Source organism: Sinocyclocheilus anshuiensis, unplaced genomic scaffold (assembly GCF_001515605.1).
Source record: "Sinocyclocheilus anshuiensis isolate Anshui unplaced genomic scaffold, SAMN03320099.WGS_v1.1 scaffold364, whole genome shotgun sequence".
Lineage (NCBI taxonomy): Eukaryota > Metazoa > Chordata > Actinopteri > Cypriniformes > Cyprinidae > Sinocyclocheilus > Sinocyclocheilus anshuiensis.
In genome coordinates this window covers 210,849-228,723 of record NW_015555735.1, presented here as the reverse complement: position 1 = coordinate 228,723, position 17,875 = coordinate 210,849, and the positions used below count along the sequence as shown (strand labels likewise).

Genomic DNA, 17,875 nt, shown 5'->3' with positions numbered 1-17,875 from the left:
TCTGAGAACACCCAACAAGGCTTTAATCATTAAAATGTACAGAAAGTGTAACACTGTACCAACACCGTAGGAATGTAGCAAGTAGCTCTTATCTAAACATAAACAAGCAAATTGCCAGAGACCTGTAGACAGAGCACTGGAAGCAAAAAGATTTCATCTGCAGTGGCTAAACAAAAAAATCAGAGTTTTAAACAACTACCCTCCCACATTAGCCACTCATCTGACTTCAGATAAACACTGTCGGCTGTGGCTGTGATGCTGGAGGAGATGACAGTGGTTTATGACTGGGTTCTGCTGTGGGCTGACTCATGATCCCAAGTGTCTTTTGGGCTTTGCTGGCAACATGGTGTTCCTTTGCTTACGCTGTAATAAGAAAAATAGTTAAATAGCAGGTGTGGTTGTTCGATTTTCCCCATAAAAATTATGTTGACAGTGTTTCAGGGATTATGGGAGGCATTTCGGTGGCTGCATATTTGCAGAAAAATCATCTTTGCCATCACAGGAATAAAGTACATTTTAAAATATATTCTGATAGAAAACAATTCTTTTACATCACAATATTATTAATATAATTTTGCATATGTGACCCTGGACCACAAAACCAGTCATAAGTCACACAGGTATATTTGTAGCAATAGCCAACAATACATTGTATGGGTTAAAATGATCGATTTTTCTTTTATGCCAAAAATCATTAGGAAATGATGTAAAGATCATGTTCCATGAAGATGTTTTGTAAATTTTCTACCGTAAATATATCAAAACTTTTTGGACACCTTTAAAGGCGATTTTCTCAATACTTAGATGTTTTTGCACCCTCAGATTCCAGATTTTCAAATAGTTGTACCTCGGCCAAATATTGTCCTATCCTAACAAACCATAAATCAATGGAAAGCTTATTTATTCAGCTTTCATATTATGTAAAATGAAAAACTGACCCTTGTGACTGTGGTCTAGTGTCACATAATGCTCAGTAATGTAGGCTATTTGCTGTATTTTTGAACATACTTGTACTGTTTTAACTAAATGAAAAGAACTCATAGCTTTCGTTTACATACAAAAATCTATTTAACAATATTTTACTTTGAAAGTACATGTATTACCTTCCTAAATACACATTTTCACTGGGAGTTCTTTTCACAAAACATCATCTTTACAGTATTTTATAGGAAGATTGCATATATTACCCCATTAAGTTTGATATAATTTTGAATTTTTGTGGTGTACTGCACCCTAGTTGTGGTGGACCAATCATTTACATTTGCTAGTGCTTTTACTGACTATCACAATAAGATATATGTGAATTTGTGAATGTCCAGCTTCCCAGAGGTGGTGCATATATAACCAGTGAATATCATATGTAATAGTGTTTGTGCAGCTGGGAAAATTCAGCATCGATTTCCAGAAAGTTCAAGAATGGGTCTTTCGGTTGATTTCCTCCATTACGATCCTTGTTTAAAAAAAAGAAAAAGTTAATATGAAATCAAAACTCTTATTAGTCATAAGAGAGTATAGCTTTCAATATAATTTATAACGGAATAGCGCGTACTATTGCTGTTTTCTTCCTGTGTGCTAATGAACAGCAGTGTGTGTGTGTGTGTGTGTGTGTGTGTGAGCGACTCAATCTCTTCCACAGACTCCAGGCTGAATGTCCCGGTGACGTCAGCTGACTGTTTTGGCTGTACTAGGCGCTCCGGACTGCTGCTGTAAAAATGCTGCTCTCTGTGCCGCCAAGGACAGGAATCAACCCATATAACGGCTATCCCAGCAGAACCAGTAAAAAGGTAAAGCCCTCTTCGTATGCGGTGGCGTCAGCTGGCCGGGCCGGCGGAAAACGCTGATTTCTGTCGCTTATCTCTGTTGTGTGTGTAACTGCATGAGTGTGAGCTGCAGTGTCCTTGAAAGTGGAACCGTGAAAATACTGAAGTGTATCATCGCGCGATCGTGCCGGGTAATCCTCCGCTGTGGAGCGTGATCCTGAAGTCAGCGTGTAGCTATTTAAAAAGTGGGCATCTTAATGTAGATTCATCTGAGAAGTCACAGACAGTACGAACTTGCGGTCCGAAATGTTCACGGATAGCTACTTATTCATGGGAACTCGATGCTTGTGGATTATTTGCAGTAAATCAGTAAAGAGGACTGTTATTTGGGATTCATGAGGAAAATTGCTTGATGGGGAAAAAAGAAAATTAGTTGAAGTTTTACGTTGAGTCATTCGCCCCACCCCTATAAATCCCACTACTATTACTGGAAACATTTAGGTTTCGGATTGACTTTGCAGAGACAGAAAGTCAATGAATCCGACATAGGATGCCTTTGATTTACGGCCTATTTTTTTCGGAGGGACAAAGGTCAGAATGAGAGAATAAAACGCTAAATTTGCGTTTATAACATGTTAATGGCGCAGTTCATTTGTAATAACGAACGCTTGTCCGACATAGCCTGTATGATGTTGGTTACATGCAGTGAATTATTCTGTATAAATAAACTAATATAATCATATCATATCGTATTGTTTTTGTTTTACTACTAGTGATTCTAATAATTAAGTTTCCAATAACATACATTCAGAAACGATTTTTAGTTAAGAGTTTCTGTTTTTTGACACAAATAAATCTTCTAGGCTAATAAAAACGTAACATGCATTACGATTATTTTAATAGACCTACTACTATACATTTTTAAAACAGATTATATATAAGTTTTTAACCTTTTTTTTAAGAAAAAAAAGTATTTTCCTTTCTGTTTTTAATTTAAGCTCAGAATGCTATGTATTCTGAATGCTATGTATGTAGCTGGCAGCCATATCACCCTGTAGCCCAAGACTGGTCACCCACTGAAGCCAAGTAGGGTTGAGCCTGGTCAGTACCTGGATGGGAGACCTCCTGGGAAAACTAGGTTGCTGCTGGAAGAGGTGTTAGTGAGGCCAGCAGGGGGTGCTCACCCTGTGGTCTGGGTGGGCCCTAGCGTCCCAGTATAGTGATGGGGACACTATACTGTCAACAAGCACTGTCCTTCGGATGAGACGTTAAACCGAGGTCCTGACTCTCTGTGGTCATTAAAAATCCCAGGATGTCTTTCGAAAAGAGTAGGGGTATCACCCTGGCATCCTGGCCAAATTTGCCCATTGGCCTCTGACTATCATGGCCTCCTAACAATCCCCCATATCTGCTGATTGGCTTCATCACTCTGTCTCCTCTCCACCAATAAGCTGGTGTGTGGTGGGCGTTCTGGCGCACTATGGCTGCTGTCGCATCATCCAGGTGGATGCTGCACACTGGTGGTGGATGAGGAGATCCCCCCTCACAATGTAAAGGGGGTCTAGGCTTTGAGTGCCTAGAAAAGCGCTATATAAATGTTATGAATTATTATTATTATTATTTATCACTTAAGATGAATTGCTGTTGAGTTTGGGTATGCAAATATTAGCTACATAAAGTAAGTTACTTTACCTGTGAACATTGTTTTCCTGTTGAACCCACGGTGATACAGTGGTGTTATTGTGTACTACTATTTTTTGTCAATCTCTACCTGACATGATATTAATACTGTGCAATGACATGCACTTAAAGTTGTCAACCATATATTTTTAACATCATGAATCAGGTGCGCTTTTTTGCAAGTTTATTCAAAACACTCCGTCTTTATCATCTGCAATCTTCAATGCCCTTACAAAATGGTCATCATAATAAATAGACTGAAATAAAATGACAGTGCAAAGCGAAGAAAGGCTATTAACGTGTTGACCGTTTTATAAATTATTGCCTGCTAACTTATAAAATACTAGATAAAGGGAAGCCGTTTCTGACTCTGACATTGAATATGATGGTCTATCTACTCATTAACAGCTTCATAAGCATACACCCTGTGATCTGATCCAGCTTGGCTCTCTAAATGTTATTTCAGCTTCACGCCCATGCTCACGAAATAATCCAGAAACAACGCAAAGATTCAAGCAGACCGGGTTGCTGATTTCATCTTACCTTTCAGTTTATGAAGAAACAAGAGAAGACCACGGCTATTGAGATTCAGAGTTACATGTTTAACCACATTCATTGACCTCATTTTCCTTTTGTTATTAGAGCTAACCATGGACTCGATTTTTACAAAACCAACACTTTACTTATAAGTGCTGCTCTAGAAAACATAGCAGAGCTTCCACCAGCCCAGCCGCTGAGCAGGCAGGTGTCCGAGCCCATGGTGCATCTTTTCTCAATAACTCACACAGCGGGGCGAGTGCTGGGGGAGGAAGTGTAGGTAGTAGTGTGAAAGGAAGTAAGCTGTGTTGGGCAGGTGGGCATCATGTCCCTCGGTCATAAAGAGGACATGTTTGTCATTACTGAAAGGTTGTATATTGCCATGGAATGGAGATATTATGCCATGTATCACTCCAGGGATGGCAGTGAAGATGGTGTTTTTGGAAGCAGTTTTGGGCAGAATTGAATTCAGGGCATCTGTTTATAATGAAAAAATAACCTGGTGATGTCAGGTAGCACTTCACCTGCTGGAACGGACTGGATGAAAAAGTGTTCAGTGGGTTTGAGTAGGGGCTACTGGCCAAAAGCCTAGAGGTGGTTGAGTATGGATGGCTGTTGTTGCTGCCCAATGGAAGCCCAAAAGAGCAATGACAAGTCCAGTTTGGACAACAACTTCAGGTTTCACTTGAAATATGTTGGACGAGTCTTGGCTGTAGTGTTTTGTGAAGCTGAGGAAGCACTCTATATCGATTTTTAGTTGCTGTAGCTATGTACAAATGCAGAGGGAGAATGTCAGGTGTGGGTACAACTACCAAACAGTATTTCTGCAGTGACTCTCAATGAGTGTGGGCCAGGAGGAAGATGAACCAACTAGTTGTGAGGCTAAAGGTCTGTTTATACCAAGAACGGAATGAGAAGGCTAACCAAAAGCACTCTTTTCCATGTATTGGAAATACTGCTAAAACTATGATTTTATTCTTGAACTTTAGAATTTTTTCCTCATTTTGGGTCATGAACGTGATTGCAAAGTGTTGACACTCCACTGTTTTGTGGAGTGTTTGCATGCAGAATTTCTATTATGAATATTATATTATTATTATGTTGGCAGTTGCGCAGACCTGAAATAATAGCATTCTTTGGTTTATTTTATGTCATGTCAGTTTCTCTGCCTCTGAGGGTATTTACCTTTACATTTATTCATTTGGCAGACACTTTCATCCAAAGTGTACATTTTTATCATGCTCAGCTTGCTGGAAAGTGCCATGCTGTACTGTTTGAGCTTTACGAAAGCACACACTTCCTGTGTTTAAAATGACAATGTTTTTTGTTTTTTAATTGTTGTAATGTGTGAGAAGCATTAATGTTTTAAGGCTTGTTGCTTTTACCATTTTTTAAATATATAAGGTGATTTTAATTTGAATTAATCTAAAGTCAGTATCAATCTGACCCCGACCATAATGATTTTTAACCCTAAATGCAAGATAATAATTCTAGCAATGCAACTTCTCATGCTTTAATGTAAGATACGTATCTGATAATACAATTTTTTTGTTCTTGGTGTGAATAAGCTCTGCAGAAAATATAATTTGAAACACTATTTCCACAGCCTACGAGTTATCAGGGGACATTAATTTTTCCAGAATTTCTGGATTGTGAGAGTGTGCAGCCACTGGTCTCTAATTTCCTCCTTAAGTGCCCCAAACTTAGATAGGCTTCCTAAGCCCTGCAGGTCTGTTAAGCACTGCTGCACTGACTCACCCAACTGCTGTCAGCTCTGGCGGAATAAAATCCACTGGAGAATGACACTCTGTAGGGCGGCAAAATGTTGCAAATCACTTTACACAGTATGAATATTTGAAGCTCATTAGAGTCTTCCAAATATTATGTGACCTTTCAGGTAATAAAACACCCTTTTTATGCGAATCACTCAGTTTTGAATGTAAAGTTGAGGGCTTTGAGATGCACAGTATAGAAAGGAACAATGAGAGCCAGCTGTGGAAACGAAAAGAGATTCTTATGCTTCAAAAACATCAAACCCAATATATGCCAGTTGCAAAATATTAAAGGGGTCATATGATGCTTTTTTTAAAGATCATTATTTTGTGTATTTGGTGTAACAGAATATGTTGACATGCTTTAATGTTCATGCACAATCAGCTTGTAACACTCCAAAGAGAAAGGAAAACTTGAAATCGCATCATATGACCCCTTTAACAAAGCTCAACTTTTTTTTTTGGCCACCAGTTTAGATTTTTTAATTTATTTTTTTTATTTTAAACATATTCACTGGTCCAAACACAAAATAGAACTAATATTTCTTTCTAAATATTTAAATATATAAAAAATATATTATTAAAATATTTATAAAATTATACTCATAAATTAAAAATACATTCTTGAAATATTAATATAGTTAATATTAATATAGCCTATACTTACAGTTTAAGTTTCAACACTGGAAAATGAAATTATATGATGCAAAACTATATTCAAGAATAGTTTAATGTACTAATAAAAACACTAAACTGCAAACTTTGACTTGTAACATTTGTAAACTGTAACATTGTAAAGTTTTCTTCAGATTATGTGATTCTACAAAACTATTTGAATCACTCAGTAACGCATGCTGAAGATTCCTTGGGACAGAGTCTGTTTCTGTTGGTACTGCTACAGAAATGTGTGTTCACACACGCACTTACTTCGAAATTCTCCTTCACGGGATGGATCACTGCTGAAAGACACAGTTTTGAAAACCAAGCAGCCTAGAAGAAGAGTCTTTCCCCTCCTTCCTGCACTCTTGGCAGGGATGCAGATTGCTCAGAGATAAATGACTTGGAATTCCTGGAATTCCTGTCTCAAACATTGTGCGTGGATCCTGGGTTACTGGCTGTGGCTACGTTTTTTTCCCTCTTTAATTTCTGCTAAAAGTTATAGTTTGACATTTTTGATCTCAGAAAATACCTGACCAAGATTAAATCCTGATTTGTGAGTATAACTTGAAAAGGGTGGAGAACTGAGCAACTGAGGGCATTTTTTCTGCTGTTCTCAGCCCCTCCCCCTCATCTTTAATCCAGTGAACGATGTTTGAGTGAAAAATTGCATATTTCACAAGAAAAATGAACTTTTCCACGACATTCTAATTTATTGAGATGCACCTGTATGTGATTTAGAAACCGAAGCTCTATTAATTTCTCTGAGGAAATGGGAGTGAGGGGAAAAAAAATCAGTATTCTGAAGTATATTTTACCTAATAATATTGTCTAAATATTCTCATGCAAAGATTTTATTTTTAGTTACATTTTTTTTTTTTTTAAACGAATCCTTTTTGCATTATGTATTATATTATTAGGCAAACACAGTCTGACTCTAACATAAATCTAATCTAATCTATTTCTCACACCACAGAGAATTTTGATTAACTACACCTTAAAAATTATCACAATATTATTGCATTGTGACCCAGCTATCTATATATGATTTTGTATATTACGTATTTTTTTAAATTGATTACATCAGAATTATTCAATGAAGTTACAATTATTTGACTGCCATCACAAAATATAAATAATGTTTTTTTTATTAAAAAAAATGTAAATGTGGTGTAAAAATAGCAATATATTGTTTTAGAAATCATATTCATATATTCTTAAAATATTCACATAAAAAATTTTAAACAATCAAAATCTAGATTCTAATATAATTTCTCAAACCACAGTACAATTTGACTAACTACACACTAAAAATAATCACAAAATTATTGCATTGACCCAGACATCTATATATGATATTGTATTTTATTATATATATTATGTATTTTCAGAAATTGAAAACTAAAAATAATCTGAAATGCACCTTTTACTTTGTTTTATTCATTTTATAAAAACAAAAGGATTGCCATTGTGCATATAGCTCCTTTCCAACGTAACCGTATATAAAATATATGCAAGTTATTTTTACTTGCTATGGAAGACTGCATTATGCCGCAATGTGTGTTGGTAGGGCATTAAACGTCCATATTCCTGGCAAACCCAAAAGCGTGCATCACAATACTGTAACCTATGCAGGTTAGAGCGATAGACAGACTTTTATTTCCATCCACAATCACACCTGGTACCAGCTCTTTAGAGCCAGATCCCCTGCTAACCCTTCAGAGCTGCTTACTGCCTCCTGTGACCTCTATTTCTGCAAGCCTTCCCAAGAGTCTGCCCTAGTGGCACTGCAATGGAGTAATCAAGAGAGGTGCAAACCCCGCCATGCTCTCATTACCACACTGCGCATATCTATGGAAATGAAGAGGCGGCCTATCGCCGGTTCCACTGCAGTGCTGTCCTCAAGTGCAAATAAGGGAGGACTCTCGGGTTTCATTATAGTGCAACTGAGATGTTCAAGGGCAGGTTTGCTGGTATTGAGTAGATGTTGACAAGGATTTGTTCTGCACTCAGATACATTGAGCACAATCTGAAGTAAACAGAGCAGTGAGGATGGTCGCGATGCGTGAATTACTGTCAGCGCGGTTGTGGACTCGGAGGAATGTCTTCACCTAATATATCACATGCTTTGCATGAACAAGAATTAAAGCTGTAGGTTTAACAGATGTACATGAATGGGAGTTGTTTGTGTAGAGTCCACATGGGTCATGAGAAGTCGGGAGGAGAACACATGGCACGCAAACTTAGTTAAGCAGAACTAAATTGCATAGCTACTTGTTCTTCCCAGAATGCAAGCATAAAGTGACCAATTTTACAATTGCACATATGTTTGTAACATTGCTTGTCTTGCCAATTAAAGTACATTTAATGTGCACACTGAAAAAAACAAAAATTGGCGTTTAAACAATTTTCACTGAATTTGATATAAATTTATCATTAATTACAAGGAAATGGCAAGTAATTTTATTAAAAATTTTATTTTGAAGTAGAAAGACTGAAGTAGTAGTCTGTTTTATTTACAACTTTGAAAACACCTTTTTGCATAGTTTGGGAACACAATTTTCTGCAGAATTGAGCAAAACCTGACAAAACCTCCCTTATATTTCTATATTATATACACAATTCCATTCGAACATTTAGGGTTGGTAAGGTTTAATTCATGTTTTTGAAAGAAGTCTCTTATGCTCACCAAGGCTGCATTTATCTGATAAAAAATACTGTAAAAATATTATTTTAAAAACCATTTAAAATAACATTTCTATTTGAATATATTTCAAAGTGTAATTTATTCCTGTGATGACAAAGCTGAATTTTCAGCAGCCATCCTTCAGTGTCATATGATTCTTATAATCAATGTTGAAAACAGTTTTGCTGCTTAATATTGTTTATATAAACAGTGATGCATTTTATTCTCAGGATTCTTTGACGAACAGAAAATGTAAAAGTAACATCTAAAATCTTTAACATTATGGTTGTCTCTCTCTCTTTATACAGTATATATATATTACATTTAAAATATTTACATCTAAAAATGCTAAAAAGCTAAACATAAAGATATAAAAATAAATGCACATAAGCACTTTAAAGTAACACACTTTTAGATAAGTGAAAATTGGAAAATAATATGGCATGATTTGAACAACACATCTGTCTGGATGGATGTCATTAGGGGGGTTTGTCATTTTTAGCATGTAGTGTTTGTGTGGGGAAGACTGGTGTTGTTAGGTGTGCGGCTCTACTCAACCTTGTACAGCATTGCAGGGCAGATGGGCTTAGTGGGGGGCAGTGGTTCAGTCATCTGTTTTCCCATGCAGAGGCAGAGTTAGCCGAGTAGAGCAGTCCTAATGAGACAGTGCTTTCTGACTGCACCCAGCACATGAGAGGGATTAGCACTCAACGCTAACAAGCTCAGATCTCAATTAGACAGGCTTCTATAACTAAGTTCACCCGGCTCAAGAGGAGAGCAAAAGACAAGAGCCCTATATATGACATAGTTTGTACGAGCACTTCTGGATGTGCCCCGCTCCCCTTTTTCCAACAATCTCAGGCCAAACCAATGAACTTATGGCATGTATTAAACTGGCCCATTGTTCCCTGTCTGAGATTTGATTTCACAGGCTTGGCTAATGAAATACTTCATCCTTGCCTGCCCCTCTGACTGATGAGGAGTTAATTAGAGAACTAACAGAACCTCTCAGGAGAGGGAAAGCCCCAGGCTTTGGACACAACAACAATTCAGAATCTGCTTGTTTTTGTAAATCAAATCACATTTGTAAAGGGACAGTTCAACCAAAAATGAAAATTCTGCCATTATTCAATCACCCTCATGTCGTTCCAAAATTATACCCTGTAGTTTTATCATATTTCAAGTGTTTTTGAGCCTTACAATAGCTTTAACTCAAAAGCCAAATCATTGAACCAGTGAGAAACTGATCAGTCCGATTTGTGAAGTGATCATTCTTTTGAGAATGTGGCTGCACCTGAAATCACATACTTCCCTATATAGTAGGTGATAAACAGTATGTGAAAAGAACAGTATGTCTGAATTTACAGTATTCATAAATTAGTAGGTGAAAAGTACCCGGATGACCTACTATTTCGGACAAAGTGTGCTTCAGATGGACACTTTACAGGACAGGAGTTGTTAATGGCAGTGAGGTGGCACAGCTGATGCTAATAGGTCACATGATAATGACAATGTATCATTCAAACAACACATACTTGTTTAATGGTCACAAAGTAATTATTTATTCAAAAGATATACCAAAGTACCTGAAGAGTATGTGATTTAGGACACAGCCAGTTACTGTTTCAATGGTCCAGTCAAAATGACTTCTGAGTTCACTTGAAGGGAATTAACAGCAAATAATGTAGCAAATTTTGTTCAGTTTTTCCACACAAAGCTTTTGGATGGTTTCAAGAAGACTTGGAATATAGCACACAACTACGTTTATGGGTCGTTTTTTGCCACTTTTTTGTTTTGTTGTTGCATGGAAATCTCCCTTTGTGTTCCATGGGGAAAAAAACAGAATATGGGTTTGAAATGACATCAGGGTGAGTAATAATTACATCATTTGAATTTCTTAGTGAACTCATTTTTTAAAGGTTATATTCATGTTGCGACAGCATCATTTTGATATTTTAGTAGGGTGACCATACGTGCCATTTTTCCAGGACGCGTCCTGGCCAGGATTTCTATAATGCCTAACATATCTAGGTTTTGGCTTTGTTTGCATGTGCAGACCGATCGATGTATGACATCAAAGTACCATACAGACGGTTATGCTTTCGAAACGCTCTCGAGGTACTTTGATGTCAAACACTGATCGGTCTGAGCCGCACTGCTTTTAAGTCGAACACACCTAATATGTACGCGTAATTGCATCGCTTTGACTGTAGATCCCACCTTCTCACATGCCATGATTGGTCCATTATGTACAATGCTTGCATGTTATTGGTCAAACTACTTTTCGATCATTACCTTCAGCAAGCATGAAAACAAAGCCAAAACAAATCCTGGCCAGGACGCGTCCTGGGAAAATGGCACGTATGGTCACCCTAATTTTAGTGTTTTGCTCTGCATGTGGCAAGACTGAGTCGCTAATGGTCAGCACACTCCTTCCACATAAGTCAGAGGACATTTCAAAGGAAAATTAAATAGCTATATTCAAAATCTAATAGCACTGTATTGTATTTTGTCTTATCTGTTTTGACAGCAGGCGTATGCGTCCTCCACCCAGCAGATGGCGCCGCCCAGTCCCAACACCACCACCACCAGCAGCAGTAATGGAAGCAGCAGCGGTGGAGACCAGCTGAGCAAAACCAACCTGTACATCCGTGGTCTCCATCCAGGAACCACAGACCAGGACCTGGCCAAGCTCTGTCAACCGTGAGTGTCCTTGTTTCACGTGGAAATTAATTTAGAATTAGAAATGGCGGAGACAAGTAAGGTCAGGTTCATAATCAGCAGTTGGAGAGGGTGTATAATAAGAGCAGAAAATGCATTAAAAAACAGAAGGAGTGTGTGGGAGAGAAAATCTCAGACTTTGAGCGTCCTGATTTGACCCTTTATGATGAGGTTAGAAATGCACTGCTGGCAGATAATTCACATTCATTTCAACATGAAGTGTTTTTGGATAAGCCTATACAGCATCTTGATTTAGTGGACGCTGTGTAAATCACACATTTCTATTCATGAGACTTTTTTGATATTTTATAACATTTTGGTAGGACGCCTGAGGGGTGCTCGTTCTTCATCTTGGTATTGGTTCTCATTCCGTGTTTTTGTTGGTACATCGGGAATTCATCTTTTGAAATAAATCTCATATCACTTTGTCACTATCAGATCTGTGCTTTCATGTTAGAAGATGTTTTGGTGGAATGTAATGACATAAACTCAACAGAGGTTTGGGTTTCAAACAAAGCTCTTTTTTGTTAACCAACTGCAGTGTTTCCAACAGCTAGGCACGACGGTTCCCCCTCCTCGCTCTTTCCCTGCCTGCACCTCACTTCCTTTTAGGGTTGATAAAAGTAAGGAAGAGAGAGATTTTGGCTTCGGCTTAGATCTCCCAACGCATTCACAAAAATATTTTATGTTTAAAAATAGTTGTTTTCATCTAGTTAACCTTTTAACAACACTTTCGTTCATTTCTATTTGGCTTTGTGTTTTAGAGGTTTGATTTGATTTCCTTCATCAGTAAGTCAATTTAAAATGGTTTGATTTTAGTTAAAAGGTCAACTTTTTAAGGTTTTTTCAGTGTTTATAAATCTATAACTGCAATGCAGTTTTAACTGTTAAATCTATTAAAAATTATTTTCAGTGATTGAAAAAAGCTCAAATGAAACACATAAAAAAATAGATGAAAAACTTCAGCAAACTTGAATGAAATTGAGAAATGTTACCTTGGCAATTAATTGAAATAAGTGAAAGCTGAAGTACTAAAATGGCTAAAACTAAAATTGATATAACAAATAAATTCAAGCTAAATAGAATTAAAAAAATTAAAAATAATAAAAATGACAAAAGCACCTAATTTCTAAACTTAAACTAAAATGAAAATGAAATTTGAAAATAAAAGCCAATTCAAAATATTAATACATTCTATCATTTTACATAAATAACGTTATCATAAATAACACTAATTGCAAATCTAAATGTATTAGCTTATGTTTTTTTTATTTTTATATTAAATTGCCAAAACAAAAGTGAACAACTCAATGTCTTTGATGCCCAGTTTGATGTAATTTATTTTGGCCAATAAAAATGTGATGTATTTTCTTAAGCTTTGTTGAAATATATATTCCATTTTAGGACAAACTGCTCATATATTTAAGATGGCGTAGAAAGAACGTGCACATAGAAGTATAAAACTGGAGATCGAGGCCCTCTCTGGAAGAAACGGTTGAGATTAGGCTGCCCAGCCCTACAGGAAACTCTGAGCCCAGGGGGAAAGGGAAAGACAAACAAGGGCAACAGCTGGGAGGGAGAGGAGATGAAAAGTTGTTGGTGATGGGGTGGGGAGAAGCTGTGAGAGAGAAAGAGAGATTTGGGGGAGTGTGAGAAAGAGAGACTGAGAGAGTGAGAGATAAGAGCTAGTCAAACATATCAGGTGTTTCTTAGCAAAGAAGCTTTTGGCGGGGGAGATGTTTGGTCAAGTAATTCCTGTTACCTTTATAGAAAGCGAGAGAGCAGATCACAAACCAAATGGTTTCAGAACTCTACAGCTTGTTTTACAAAGTGAATGCTGTGGATATCTCAAGCAAGAACAGTGAAAAAACGATTTCTGATATATTTAAGTATTATCACGAGCAAGAGTGCTGTTGTTCTGAATATCAGCACTTCAGACCAACAGCCGAGAATGCGATTGTGAGAATGATATTTCTTTAATATACAAGAAATTAAAACTGAGTAATTTGCATTTAGGCAATATTGCTAGTTGCTTTGTCTGCTTTTAATCTATCAATGACAATAGTTCCAAATGGAACCAAAAATTTTTACTAAATCAGTTGAGTGAATGATTTGTTGACTCACTTTGTTTGGTTCCTGAATGAATCAGTGTTTTGAATGAATCAATAGCGTGCTGAATGTTGCTGAATGAATGAATCAAAGTCACTGAAGCACTATAGAAGTAAAGCCCTTTCTTGTCACTAATTTTAGAGCTAAATGCCCTACCAATGCTGCGACAGGTTCGATATGAGTACTAGTTTTTTTGCTACACTAATATCTGCAGCCCATCTCGTAGTGCTTACTTGACCATGACTCTCGGTTGGATCTCACACATGACTAACTGTCTGTTCACCCCTGGGCTGCACTGATAGTGACATCAGGGAAAAACAAAACTAAATGCAAATAATAAAATGCAATTAACCATGCAGTCATGCATATTTAGGATGGAAAAATAAATAGGCTTACAGTATGTTGTGGCTTGTGTGCACGAAATAGGCACAGACACAGTCAAAACAGTCATTAGAGAAGTGCTAAAACTATTTTATTCAATTTAGTCAAATATTATTTTAGCCGAAACTGATTTTTAAAAATATATATTTTAAATATTGTAAACATATTGTTGAGCCTAAGTATATTATGTATTACAGTATGTATACAAAACTATTTCAGCTGAAACCAAAAATATTTTTTTTGCTATTTTGGCTCAATATTTCTGGTTGCTGAAATTTCAGTGCATTACAAATCAAATTGCCTATTCCATCTATGTCATTGTTTATAATTGTATTACATATTGTTGGGCCTAAGCAAATCATGGTATTATGTATGGCATTTTTAAGTTGTTTGTTTTGGTTACATTTGTACAATAAACAATTTTGGCAGTGCATTGGGTTGCTATCTGTGCTGTTTTATTTATTTTTTTATAAAAACATACGCTAGGCAGACATATTTGACTTAGTGATTGAAGATGTCTTATGAAATTCAAAACTTTTAAAAGCATGTCTCAAAACACCTGTGTTTTGTTCCATTCCTTGTCCTGCATGAACAACCCTTAAAGTTCAAATGAATAAAAAACTGAAACTACTGTAATTTTCCAATATTACTTTAATCTGTACTATAATTACATTATATAGGTTTAGTTCAGTCATGAACATCAGCGTGAGTTTCTTTGTGCAGGCAGTAGGACCCAGATGAGGAGTGCGGTGGAGGGCATTGGAGGTTGATTGTTGTGGATCTCAGCCAGAGCTGTGCAGGGCAGACAAGGAGAACTCTCAGGTTACACTGCAAGCACATGCCTGGATCGAGAACACCTACCCCCCTCCCCCTCCCCCTCCCCGTCTCTCAAACACCCGAAAGCCTCCAGTAAACCACAGACGTGTACACAAACCTACAGCTCTATACCTGTATCATGCTGTGCAAATGCCTTTTCCCATGCAAGGCAGCATGAACATGATATGGAGTCCATTATTCAAAGAGCATTACCATTTGATCAGGGCTTCTCCTCCACGCCGGCACCCTCATGAAGATTTAATACACATGATTTCTGGATATGGGGGCCCATTGAGTGGTACATTGTGAATGGGGCAGCGCTGGGGCCCTGCATTTATGGGGTTTTGTGCCTCCGCTGCTCATCTGTTTCTGGCTTAGATTACTTTGGCTCTTCTAAACTGTGTTTGACCTTATAAAATATCAGATAAACATCAGCAAGTCTTATGAGTTTGGATAGGTTTATCATTATTAAGCTGCTTAAAAGCTGTTTAAGGTGTTTATCGGTTCAATTAACCCAAATGTTTCTTTTTGTGTTTGTTTTGTATTGCACAGCTATGGAAAAATTGTGTCTACTAAGGCCATTCTTGACAAGACCACCAACAAGTGTAAAGGTAAGATGTGCTGTATAATTTCAGCTTTGAAGGAATAGTTCACCAAAAATTGAAGAAAAAGAGAAACTTTAAATATTGAGCTTTTCTGTTACTTAAAATGACAAGAACTCCAAAAATGACAAGAAAAAAAAACTTTAAACATGCAGTTTGTTGTATCATAAAAATATTCCATACAACTTCTGCCCAATATTCCAAGTCCTCTGAAAAAATGATATTTTTTAAAATATCAAGACTGAAATTTAAGTTAACACTTACAGAAAATCTTGCTTGAAAGCTGTGGTCGCCATTCACATTTATTGTATCAAAAAGAGCAGCTCGGACATTCTTCTAAGCATCTCCTTTTTAAAATATTTTTTTAATGATTGTTTTTATTATAACATTTGTGGGGGTTGTCATTATTTTATGACAATTATTATTTATAAATAATTATTTTAAGTTTGATATTTATCCAGTACTTTGTTATTTTTATATGAAATATTAATTCTGTAAGTATTAATTCAATCAAATTATTAATTTTATTTTTAATCTTACATATTTCATGTAATATTCATGTTATTTTATATTGATATTAAATATTAATATTTATTTGATTCATATTATTTTTTACAAAATAATAAAAATCATTACAAAATGAAAAATCCAAATAAAATGATTTTCCTATCAAAACTCACATTACTGCAGTGGGCCATTTTTGTATATATAAGAGCATCTTGGACGTTCCTCTGAACATCTGCTTTTGCATTTCACAGAAGAAAGAAAGTGATACACGTTTTGAAAGACATTTTGAGTGAACTGTTCCTTTTAACCCGTGAGCGCTCTTTCAATATACTTCATCTATTTTATCTCTATAGCAAATGTGTGCTGATGTAACAGGAATGAGATTGGTATTGCATAACCCTACATCTGTCAAGTGGACCAATGCTATTACATTTGTGTGTGTGTGTGTGTGTGTGTGTGTGTGTGTGTGTGTTTGAATGAACTGTTCCTTTTAACTCGTGAGCGCACTTTAAATATACTTCATTTATTTTATCTCTTGCAAATGTGTGCTGATGTAACAGGAATGAGATTGCTATTACATTTGTGTGTTTGTGTGTGAGAGAGCGAGCGAGAGAGAGAGTGTATAGTTAACTTGGTCTGATAGCTCTTTTCTCATGTGGGACAGAGAGATTACCAGTGTGAGCTAAGGTGCAGAGGAGTGATAGGGAACGCTATTGGCTTAACATCTAAACTCTAAGCAGTGATCACTGATCCTCTGTGTGTGTGTGTTCAGGCTATGGCTTTGTGGATTTCGACAGCCCGGCCTCTGCACAGAAAGCAGTGACGGCACTAAAGACCAGTGGAGTTCAGGCTCAGATGGCAAAGGTAAGAGTCAGAGGAACTAAACACCTTGTCCCTTAACGGCTCTTACTTGCTGTAAACCTTGTATGGCACGTTGAAACAGCTTCAAACGAATTCCAAACACAAGCATCACTATTATTACTATGGCTCATACTTAAGTTTGGGATTTGAACAAACTCCTAAGCCAAAGTATTCAACTTTGGCGCAGATTTCATCCAGCATGGTTTCTGCACTGGACACGAATGATGCTTCAAATCATGTGGATTGATGAGGAAATGTATGTTATTACTTTCCTTACTGATTTTCAGCTAGTAGACGATAAAATTGACAAAAAAAATGCCATGAATTTAGACTAAAGAAGGGAACTCTGGTGCTCAAGAAACATTTCTTATTATTATCAATGTTGAAAACAGTTGTTGCTTAATATTTGTTGTGGAAACCGTAATACATTTTTCAGTATTTTTGATTAATATAAAGTTCAAAAGAACAGCATTTATTTGAAATATGAATCTTTAATAACATTATGTTTTTTTTTTCTTGGACCAACAGAATATTGTATCACTGATTCAAGGAGAAACTAATTGATGGTGACAAACATCACTGCAACACTCCACCGATCTGGGCTTTATGGCGGTGTGGCCAGACTCAATCCTCTCCTCAGTGAATACACATGAAAACACACTTGGAATTTGCAAAAAAGCACCTACAGGACCCTCAGACTCTGAGAAACAAGATCCTCTGGTCTGATGAACCTCAATTCTAAGCATCATGTTTGAAGGAAACCAGCTCTGCTCATCCCCTGTAGAG

At 36.7% G+C, this 17,875-nt stretch overlaps 1 protein-coding gene across 1 annotated transcript in view; it reads left to right on the top strand.

Moving 5' to 3' along the window:
• Positions 1-1,631: 1,631 nt before the first annotated feature.
• Positions 1,632-17,875, top strand: part of LOC107673067 (RNA-binding motif, single-stranded-interacting protein 2-like) — a 27,790-nt gene continuing 11,546 nt past the window's right edge. The window contains exons 1-4 of the mRNA XM_016466503.1: positions 1,632-1,784; positions 11,623-11,795; positions 15,672-15,730; positions 17,001-17,092. Coding sequence (XP_016321989.1) covers positions 1,713-1,784; positions 11,623-11,795; positions 15,672-15,730; positions 17,001-17,092 — 396 coding nt within the window. The 5' untranslated portion in view covers positions 1,632-1,712. The remainder of the gene's footprint in view (positions 1,785-11,622; positions 11,796-15,671; positions 15,731-17,000; positions 17,093-17,875) is intronic.